The 12,011-nt window shown below is 40.5% G+C and overlaps 1 protein-coding gene across 1 annotated transcript in view; it reads left to right on the forward strand.

The window, feature by feature from the left end:
- The window catches only part of LOC145414533 (snake venom 5'-nucleotidase-like), a 44,854-nt gene that overhangs the window by 17,327 nt on the left and 15,516 nt on the right, over positions 1-12,011 (forward strand). The window contains exons 3-5 of the mRNA XM_080284052.1: positions 6,450-6,656; positions 7,814-8,015; positions 9,611-9,808. Coding sequence (XP_080140178.1) covers positions 6,450-6,656; positions 7,814-8,015; positions 9,611-9,808 — 607 coding nt within the window. The remainder of the gene's footprint in view (positions 1-6,449; positions 6,657-7,813; positions 8,016-9,610; positions 9,809-12,011) is intronic.

The following is a 12,011-nucleotide window of genomic DNA, read 5'->3' on the forward strand; positions in this document are numbered from 1 at the left end:
TTAGTTCAATCTTCCCTGCATAAATAAATATATGTATATATATATATATATATATATATATATATATATATATATATATATATATATATATATATATATATATATATATATATATATATGCATTACACTCTCAAGATTTGTACCCATACGTATAAAGAACTATTTACAGACGAACAGACAGACACACAAGAATCATCCCAAAGTTTGACGAAGATACAGGGGGAAAAAAAAAAATCGAATAATCTGAAATACTGTGTGCACTTTAGTTGAGATGGGGTTTTCATGGTATTTCGACAGTTGTAAATTTTCTTCAGACGGAGCCTGAAGGATAGTTGTTCACTGACTGTACAGGTCTGAGGGCCTTATTAAAAACTGAAAGCGCCGATGTGAGGACAAGCTCTAAATTCTTCAAGATAGCTGAAGGTGCGTGATGATGATAGAACATGTCTGAGCTATCTGAATCGTTGCTGATTACACTCTGTAATAAGGGAAGCAGACAGATCATATCTAGCAATTATAGGTGTTCCACGAATGACCGTCAAAGATATGGAAGAAATGATTTAGACCTTCCCCATTCAGTTTCTATAATGCGGGCGTGAATCACTGAGAAAATTAACCTTATACTCCTTTTACTCCTACTTGGCCTGAAACTCTCATCTCTCCATCTTGAACGCTGAGTTGTAGGAACAAATTGACAGTAGATTATGATGCTAGTCACAAAGATGTGCTGTCGAAGTGTGTAGAGCGGTAGCACTGTCTCTTTCTGCCACAGAGCTAAGTGAGCCAAGTTAGAATAAAAACAGTATAACAGCGACTCTCCTAGGCTGAGAGAACAAGAATAAGACTAAATACGTTAAGAGACTGAGGGGGTTAATTACTTATGGAATTGGGACGAGCAGTGATCACCAGGGATTAAGGCCGGTCATCTACCTTTAATGTTTTTGCCATCCAAGTACTGAGCAAAATCACAGAGAGAGAAAAAAAAAATTCCACCATTACCAAGTCAAGTGCGACCAAAATAGTTTGCTAAAGTTCAGAGAAAAGACTGAGAAACACCGATATTAATCCATTCAGTCCGGCGATATGTTAATTTATTCTTCTCACCACCACACGATTATTTTCTTAATTTAGGAAGAACCTCTAGCTCTGAAGGGGTTAATTAAGGTTACATCTAACCCTTCCACATCAAAAAATCTCCCTAAATATTATTTGTATAGAGATGCCGAGAATAAGATAAGGCATATACTGTACCCGTTAAGGTTGAGAAATGCTGATGTGAACCTGTCCAATTGTATGACATTGTAGTTAAGTTCATTCTGTCTACCTTCACACGATTTTTTGCAGCTTACAAGAGACTTTTCGAACTTGAGAGGTCAGATATACCGGTAGCCTTCATTAACCCCTTCGTTATATCCGCTTTACCCCAACCTGGCCTAAACTCGCTCTGTCTCCATCTTTATTGCTGAGCTGTAACACATAATACTAGAATATGATGCAGGTCATCAGGAAGTGCTATGATAAGAAGGCAGAGTTGTAGTATTGTCTTTTTCTGTCAATAAGCAATGTGAAATAAGCTGCAACGAGACGAAAACTTAGGCCAGGTTAAGGTGAAAGGACTATAGCAGACATCCTCCCATCTTTAAGAAAATCATAAGGAGGTAACACGAATATAACAGGTACTGGGACTGAACGAGTTAAGTGTCTCCTTATAAAGGATTTTTGCGATAAATCTTAAAATCAGCTTCGAGTTTTTGTGAGAAGCAACTGACATACCTCTCTCTCTCTCTCTCTTTCTCTCCTTGCACAATGCGAGAAAGTTAATTTTCTGGTGGAATTAAATTAATAAGTCCCATTCATATACATAAAATGAAAAAAAAAAAAAATCCAGGCAGTGGTTCGGATTATAATACGATTTTCAACCCTCTCTCTTTCTCTCTCTCTCTCTCTCTCTCTCTCTCTCTCTCAAGAACCGTGAGGTATGTGTGGCTTATGTAACTTTTACTTTCTTCAATTGTCTGTCACTTGTCTGTAATTATTGTTCTGTTTGTCTGTCTGTCTGTCTCTCTCTCTGAAGGTCTCCATTACTTGCACATTCGAAAATTCGAGGGTCACCTAAAAATGGCTGAACAGGAAGAAGAGAGAGAGAGAGAGAGAGAGAGAGAGAGAGAGAGAGAGAGAGAGGTGGGATCGACCTTACCCTGAATAATATATAGATCACTAAACCTGTCAAACCACACACTTGAAATCAGCTGTCAAACTCGAATCTGAATAAACCCTTTACCGCGAACACCGTAATATGCTTTCTGAGACTGATGATGAATTAGGCTGCTACTCCTACTACAACCATACTCTGAAGACGAATACGATGATGATAATGATGATGATGATGATGATGATTTCATCATCTGTTCCTCCTCCTCTCTTTTTTTCTTCTTCCTTTTCATATTATTATTATTATTATTATTATTATTATAATCACCACAGTCATCATGATTATTACTAGTATTTCTATTATTATTATTATTATTATTATTATCATCATCATCATCATCATCATCATCCATTCCTCCTTCTCATCTTCCTTTTCTGCCTCTTCCTCCTCTCACCTGTGGTGTCTCTGACCATAGATGTTGGAAACTTTAGGTCAGAATTCAATCTTACAGCAACTTTTTCTTCCGTTCCTCTTACACGCTGTTCATCACCATCACTACCACCACCACCACCACCACCACCATTATTATTATTATTATTAAAACCATCACCACCACCACCACCACCATCTTCATCATCATCATCATCATCATCATCATTGGTAGGAGGGAGTCTGCTAAAGCCACCTGGACGGGGCCTCACAACCCCTTCACTTTCATGACGTATTAATTGTATTCCTACCACCATCTAAGATTTTACTCAAGACATACCTCTATAGTTCTTTCAACTTAACTTGGCTCAGATTTTCATACATTATAGCCTGTTTCACGTAGTTCTTTGGCAGAAAGAAAAAAAATGCTCTGGCTCGAAATTCTTCCCACAGCACTTCTTAGTGACTAGCAACATATTCTGGTATCAGTCTATTATTGCAACTTAGCACTCGAGATGGAGTGACGGCAATTTCAGGCCAAGTGGTACAATATTGAAGGGGTTGATGGAGGCACCTATGTAACTGTCCGGCTCAACTGCCTGGCTATGCAAACGTCCCTTAAATACAGTACTTCCCTATCCCCCGAGGGCAGGGTGGTGGACACGAGGAGAAGGGGAATTTAAGCCCACAGTCCACCGATTTCACATTTCACTTGCATCTACGGCTACAGCAACAACGATTGCAGTTCGAAAAATCTGCCTTAAACTAAATTATAGCGTCCGTAGAGCATTACCAGATTCCAGGCATCCCATCGTAATGAAGAAGTTGTTGTTCCGAACTGTCTTAGCCTAGCCTCGGGACCCTACGCCACAGAAAGGTTAATATAGGTTTCAATGTTACTTTTTTTCTTGCCTCCTTTCACTCTCTCCCTCTCACTTTCTCTAGCTTTCTCTTTATTGACTTTTTTTTCTCGAATACTTTCTAAACATATACACCTGTACTCATCTCTCTCTCTCTCTCTCTCTCTCTCTCTGACAACAATAGCACTCCCAGCATCTACGTACCATACAATAAGCAACAATACAAAATATAAACTCTACAAAATTTAATAATATGTCAGAACAATCGTTTCAGGAAGGAAAGCTAAAACTTTTATACCTGGACGAAGGACGGCAGAAATGTTTATAGCCTTATTCTTACTACTTGCAGGCTACTTAATTCAGCTTAACAATACAAATGTGTCCGGAAGGAAAGTACTGTAATTCTCTCGTGCTCCTATGACTCACTCTCAGCTGAATAAAATCGTCTGGCGTTAGCAGCGATACAGTACTGGGGCCCGTATTCTTGCTGGTTAAGGAAGCTCCCTCGCACCTCTTCCTTAGCGATTTATTTTTTAATCTTAGCGATTTATTTTTGGATATGGCTGGTTATTATCCTTTTGTACTCTATTTGTGCAGAGTATGGCAATATCAGAAGCATTTATATAAAATGGCAAAGGGTAATAAGGTGTAATAAGCAAAATAAATCGGCTGGGAAGAGGCGTTAGGAGGCCTTCGTGTCCAACAAGAGGAGGGACCGGGGACATGATACATCCTTGTCTCACGCCAACACTGATACTGAACCACCCACTTAGGCATGCACCTACGAGTTACACATGATTCACTGCCATTACAAAAACTCGTTAATTATTCATCAGTATTCAGTATCCATTATAAATTACGTTTTCCACAGGACGGATCTTGAATATTCTCTTGTTTAGTGGATAAGGCAACTGGGTCACTTTAATAAAGACATTATTACGTACAAGAACACATCACGCCTTACGCAAAACAAATCGTCACATAAGAGGTGACAGGGATCCTCCAAAGGCCACGAGAAAGCAGACTTAATAGTGTCTCAATTGAGGATAACTTGGCGCCTAAAGATTCCTATGGCGAAATCCAACCTCGGGACGGTAACACACATTTAATGCATTACAGGGCTTAAGTGGCTCCATCAGGTTGCCAAAGAGGGATAGTTATTTCGTTACTGGTCTAGGTCAGTGGCAAGGAAAACAGTATGGTGTTAGAGCAATACAAATAGGGAGCCTCTTATACAGAACTATTCATTCGCTGCGAGTTACACACACACACACACACACACACACACACACACACACACACACACACACACACACACACACAGAAAGAGAGAGAGAGAGAGAGAGAGAGAAGGAAGGAAGGATGGAAACAGAAGGCAACACTGGGCTAGGTTGGTCAGCCACCCGGATAAGACTGATATCTCCTTGGTGAGACTTCCTGCAACATAGCTCAGCCCTGACTGTGTGCTGAAGGGTACAGTGTGTGTGTGTGTGTGTGTGTGTGTGTGTGTGTGTGTGTGTGTGTGTGTGTGTGTGTGTGTGTGTGTGTGTGTGTGTGTGTGTGTGTGTGTGTGCGTGCGTGGGTGCGTGCGTGCGTGTGTTGACGACAGCACTGACGTGAAACAAGCACACCATAATCACACACAAACATGCGCCTCATATCTGCACCAATCACGGCTCAGCCCTTACACACACACACACATCACACACGCACAACACCGCTTCCGTTCTTGCACGGTTTTCTTATCACTCTCCACATCTGCAACTTCCTCACCCTTCTTTACCCTTAACACACACACACACACACACACACACACACACACACACACACACACACACACACACACACACGCACGCACACACACACGCACACACACACACACACACACACACACACACACACACACACACAGCTTCCGTTCTTCCACTGTTTTCTTTTCTTTCTCCACATCTGCTACTTCCTCATCCTTCTTTACCCCTAACACACACACACACACACACACACACACACACACACACACACACACACACAGACTCCGGAGCACTCTCTCTCTCTCTCTCTCTCTCTCTCTCTCTCTCTCAGTATCTGAAGACATCTGCATGACGTGAATATCAAGTCAGAGCGACAGGGTGTGAGCCAGCATAAAGGCAACTCATCTTCTCCCCAATACACATACGGGTATTTTGAAGTGCGTGAGTGTAGCGTGTCCTTTTACATGTTAATGTACTGATGATATAAGTGCAGACTTTGACACAGACAAAAACAACTATTACAACATCTCTGTTTTTACTTGCACTTCTCTCACTACACACACACACACACACACACACACACACACACACACACACACACACACACACACACAGAATCATCAATATTAAAACAGGCGTTTATATAATCAGTATTTACGATACATATTCTGCTCAATTTTATAATATTTTCCTATGAATATATAATTATCTAACTGAGATTTATATAAAGCAATATAGTTCTGTTTTCCTGTTACACATTCATGGATATTTAACAACCTTGAAATAAAGTCATATCATAATCATAATCATCATCATCATCATTATCATCATGCTATTGACAGTATTATAAAAGAGGTAAGCAAGATCCAGATGCAAGAAAGTGAAGTGAAAAAGATAAAAGTATGTGAAATGTCTCCATCATCATCATCATCTTCATGTCTGTTCTCACCTTTGTCGTTTTTTTTCCATACAGAAATATCCAATAAAACGTTATTTCTGTCCATCCTATGTTGCTGTCTGTGTCCAGCCGCCCGTATACCGCTCACATTTACCTGACACCCATACCTTTTCTCCACACAGATACAGTATGAAATGTGTTATATCCCTATTTTGCTTATCCTTCCTCTCTCTCTCTCTCTCTCTCTCTCTCTCTCTCTCTCTCTCTCTCATAACAGTAAGAGAGAGAGAAAAAAAAAAAACTACACGAAAACTTCCCTATCTAATGATCGTAACATAATTTTATCCCATTTTCCACAGGCATTCGGCAATCACGAATTCGATGATGGCATAGACGGTGAAAATGGTGTTGTGAACTTCCTGAAAGCCGTGAATTTCCCCGTCCTTTCTGCCAATATCGTGGATGATGATGAACCAGAAATGAAAGGACTGTATACGAAGTCCGTGGTGCTGGAGAAAGGTGGAAGGAAGATTGGAATAGTCGGATACCTCACAACTGAAACACTGGTATGATTGAGTTTCTGGTCTTGAGATGGTCAAACAAACGGTACAAGTAGGTCAATTCTTAAGCTCCAAAGGGTGAGTACTTGTGTGTGGTGGGGACGGCTCAGGCAACGTTATCAGTGGCTACCTTGTATCATTTACTCATATCCTACTCCCACTGTTACCTCCACGTGCACAGAGCTGACTGAGTCGTTCTTCCAACACATAAGAAATATACCGTATCACCAAGTGAGGTCCTAGTAAAGCACAATTTATGGACCACTCTGTATTTTATTCTAATCTCTAGACGATTTATTTAGCACATGAGAGGCTTTTCCAACCGCAGAGGTTAAATACAGCCTTCATTAACCACTTCACTACCAGATATCCTCTGAAAGATGTGAATTTTGTAGCCCTACAACTTCAGTACTAAGTAGTTGTTGCACTGTATTTGATAATCCTTACTAATGTGGTAGGAATGAGTCTCCTTTATTACTAGTGAAATCCACCCTTCAATTTACTTGTAATTAAACATAGCCAGTTTAGAACAAATGCGCCATGGAATCCATCAAAAATCAGGCAATTACCGTAAGATTTTACCAAACTGATACAAATGCCACTTTCTTACAATCCTGCTTTTCATTATCCTCTCAATAATCCTTCTCCTTCTTCAAGGAATCAGGCTAACTCTAAACGGCTTTGTAACCATGGACTCTTAGAACTTAGATTAACACCAGAAGATTGTTACTGTGGATTCTTATGAATATACCCGGTATCTAACCTTAAACGGTGATCTTACTATGGACTCGTTAAATCAGTGTTAGCCAAGCAATACCATAAAAACTCTCTCAGGAATCAGGCTAACTCCAGACCATTTTACCCAGCAGCTAGATACAAGAGTGTGCATGCGTTGTAACATGACTTGATGACCATGTGCAGCTAGACTGAAATGATGATTTGACTAGCAAACAAGATGACTCAACCCCCATTAGCTCAGTTAATGACCATGTGTTGACAGACTGAAGGGATGACTTGACTAGAAACCAAGGTTACTCATTCCTACCGCATAACTAAGGCTCACTGAAACTTCGTGTAATCACAAGTCAATATTCAAGCTGAGGGAGGGACCCAAAGCTGTCTGGCGCAAACAACCCGACTGCACATAAATCTTTCTCCTGCAGGTCATCTCCAAACCAAGACACCTCGGAATCACAGACGAAGTAGAAGCAGTGAGAAAGGAGGCCAAATTACTGAAGGAAAAAGGAGTGGATATAATAATTGCCTTGGGGCACGCCGGGTACTCGAAGGACATCGATATTGCCAAGGAAGTAGAGGAGGTGGATGTGGTGGTGGGAGGGCATACCAATACCTTCCTTTACACTGGTGAGCGTTAGGTAGCAATAAGTAATTGGTAGGTGGCCTGAAAGAGGTAGGAATATGATTATAACAAGAGAGATTCCTTTATATCCAGTCCAAATACGGGAGAAGTGGAGAAGGTGGGTGTGGTGGTGGGAGGGCATACCAATACTGCTGGATATTTGGTGGCATCACATAAGTTTGGTGACAATACATGAATCTGGTAGCAATAGTAACTGGTAGGAACGGTATTTTTTTCATTTTCCTATTTATAAATCTTTTCTACCTCATTTATATAAGAAAACAGTTGTATGATGAGAGAGAGAGAGAGAGAGAGAGAGAGAGAGAGAGAGAGAGACGGTGTATGATTTAATAAGCGATACCGCAGGAATGCTGACCAAAATAAGAGCCCTGTAACCTAAAAGACACTGTAAAAAAAGTATAGAAGCAAAGAAAAGAAAAAAGGCAGCATTTAACGATCTAAGACTAAGCCGCCTTTTACAAATTCTAATCGGTGTCTTTGCTTTAGGTGACCAAAGGGAAGGCCGCTTAGGTCCCGTCCTACGACAATTATGTGGTGAAGGATGATGCATAATGTTAAGAATAATATCATACGATCATACAGCATTCCATAACAGCACATCACATAACATCATACTACAACACGACGCGAGAGCTTCATCAGACCATAGTAACGCGTCACGCAACACACCGCAGTCATATAATACGACATAATACTTCAAAATAACACATAACACACCATGAAATGCATCACCATGACATATCAGCTCCATAAAACATCGCAAAAAACACAGCAGAGAAACAAATCACGTATCAATCAGTCACATAACACACATCGAATCAGTCATATAACATATCAAAATACAACATAAAACATTACATACCACATCACAATCAAGGGCGTAGCCAGGATTGTATGAAGGGGGTTTAACATAACATTTTTGGTCCGTCTGCCTATTGCTGAATCAATTTTAATAGATGGAAACTGGGTGCTGATGACGACAATGATGATGATGATGATGATGATGGTTATGCGAGTGCAGATCCCGGGTTCGATCCTGCATCAGCCCGCCTCATCAACGACCTTCCAATATACACATCGTTACTCGCATCCCCACCCGGTTACATATACTGTACACACACACACACACACACACACACAGCAATTAATTCTCTACATTGTCTCGAAGCGACGTCAGAACCTGAATAGTCATCTTAACTTTATTTTGCAGTAATAAACATGGTATGGACAGGACCCACAAACATCCTTGAGGTGTAGGGCGCCAAGGTTAGGCTGTTGTAGTTCAAATCAATAAATGGACTACATAACAATTGCACAGCTGAGTAATTTTCATATTGCTATGTCAAGAAGCTCTTACAGTAAACGTAATGTATGAGGTTCCTGACGGAGAGACCCCCACCCTCTCACACACACACCCGCAACACAAATAAAAATCAACTACTATACGGGGTTGGTTGTTATTGCGTTCTCATTTATTATCAGAATCACCATCACAGCAATAACCAAAATTATCACCATCATCCAAACCCTACTTCCTACAAACAAGAAATTAAAGTAAACTCGCCATTCCATCCCACAGGTGAAGACCCATCCACAGAAGTGAGTGTCGCCAGTTACCCATCAGTGATAACACAAGCATCTGGTCGCAAAGTGCCCGTGGTTCAAGCCTACGCGTTCGGCAAGTACTTGGGTCGATTACGCATCACATTCAATGCCGCCGGCGAGGTGACTGGGTGGGACGGCAACCCCATACTTCTCAACAACCAGATTAAACAAAGTCAGTTTATGTCATATTTGTTGATAATGAAAGGAGACACACACACACACACACACACACACACACACACACACACACACACACACACACACACACATACTGTGTGGCCATTATAATTACGGTATTTTCGATAAAAGAAACATCCCTACAGAATATGGTATTAATTATTTACAGATAGACAGCAGACAGACAGAAAGATGACAAACAGATAGAGATATATACTTGCAGAGTCTGAGGTGGGTTAAACCTGTTGTTACTTCCACCCACCCACCCACCCACCCATACACACCTTCAGTACTTAGGTAAAGGACAAAATCCTTCCAAGTCAACAAGTCACGTCACCATGAAATGTAGACACTAGTTCAACTAACCTTCCACACAACCCAGACTTTCATTATCCAAGGAATCTAAACCTAAATGGAACCTAAAACTTGAGTGTTGTGGTTGAATTCTTGTGACCTTGGTGAGTGTAGTGTTACGTGTGTGGTTCAGTCATGGGCTCCACACATCCCATCTCACTCTATACTGTAGAAGTAACATGTTTATATTACCTCCACTACCAAGAATCTCTTAGCTGAATATTGTCGTGTGTTTATAACATGAATGATGCCTGTGGAGGTCATAGCCTGAGGATAGCGAGGATAATTGAGGTCATGGCACTAAAAGGATGGATGGAGATTATACCTAACAACCACACTTACTTATACAGTAATACGTTTCTGTTATGCAGAATATAATTGACTGAGAATAGTAGATGGATAGAACAAAAGCGGATATCGTTTAGCAGTACCAACAATATGATAGAGCAACATCGTATTTATAATTCCTTTACTGCATGGGTTTTCTAATATCGTCCAGGAGCAGAAAAAGATGACACAGAAGTAGCTTGGTCATGATGACACCACAATATACTGACAGCAAAGGAAAACAGAAAAGTTTTATGTCCTTTTCTATACAGTCTACAAGAATTCTGTTCCCGTTTCTTTTTTTTTTTTCTTTTTTTTTTTTTGACGGAGTAGCTGACAACTCTCTCTCTCTCTCTCTCTCTCTCTCTCTCTCTCTCTCTCTCTCTCACGGAAAATATCTGGATATATACGCGGGAATGAATAGTAAAATCTCATGCCGTAATATCAGGCGAGAGAATACATCAGTTTCAAACGGGAAATCTGTGACGTAAAAAGCAGAAAGGTAAAGGTGGGGGGAGGCGCCATGAGGCACGTAGCCACGTTTTCATCTTTGTAACTTACGCTTTTGAGTCTGTGGCGGGTTATTCAGTCACAATCCTAAGATACAAGGCCACTGCATCATCCAGATTACCACAGTTACCATCCCTAATATTACCACCGGTACTCTGTAACTTAGTCCTTTGTGCCTTTGACGTGCTATTCAGCCAACATCCAACCCCCTTCATGACGTAAAGAGGAATTTTATTTCGTAATCTTTCAGGAGAAACATCGGGATTCAAAAAAAATAAAAAGGGCGATTCCCCAAATGAGAAAGGTAAAGTCAAGCTTCGCAATATCCGTTTGGAGACTCTGTCTATTAGAAACGGAAATTGTATGACGTGAGGGTGAACACACTCGCACTTTCCGCCTTATGGGGATTCCCTCTTTGCAGTTCTTCCACCTCAACTCAGTGTGTAGTAGGAAAGGACAGATAACGACAATATGGGCACTGAAACACAAAGCAACAACATTATTATTATTATTATTATTATTATTATCATCATCATTATTGTTCTTGTTGTTATCATCATCATCACCAACACCATCATCTTCAAACTTTCCACTCAACGCTGTGGGGTTTTCCAGTATCCAGCCTCTTCAATCCCTCCTCCTTGTAGTTCATCCCAGGTGTAGCGCAGGAAATACCAAACAAGATAACTAATGAAAGAAAACTATACGTGAAAGCGACATTATGCTATGGTTTAGCCCCATAAAATCGGATGATGTCCTTTCTGATTAATTGTTACTGTTACTAGACGATTTGATTCAGCTTAGGAAAAGTGTCTTATATTGAAAGGGTGTAGAGTAGTAAGGCTATATTTAACACTTCCTAGTCGAAAAGTATATTGTAAACTGAAAAAAGTTGTCAGGAGATGCCAAGAGTAAACGAAAATGACATCCCCGTGTTCGTAGTTACCTTTTTGAACTTACTAAAACCGTCTTATGATTCCAACAACAGAGGAACAATTATAGTGATG

The sequence above is a fragment of the Coenobita brevimanus genome, chromosome 100 (assembly GCF_032717465.1).
Source record: "Coenobita brevimanus isolate Jiangsu-jjx chromosome 100, ASM3271746v2, whole genome shotgun sequence".
In the NCBI taxonomy this organism is placed as follows: Eukaryota; Metazoa; Arthropoda; class Malacostraca; order Decapoda; family Coenobitidae; genus Coenobita; species Coenobita brevimanus.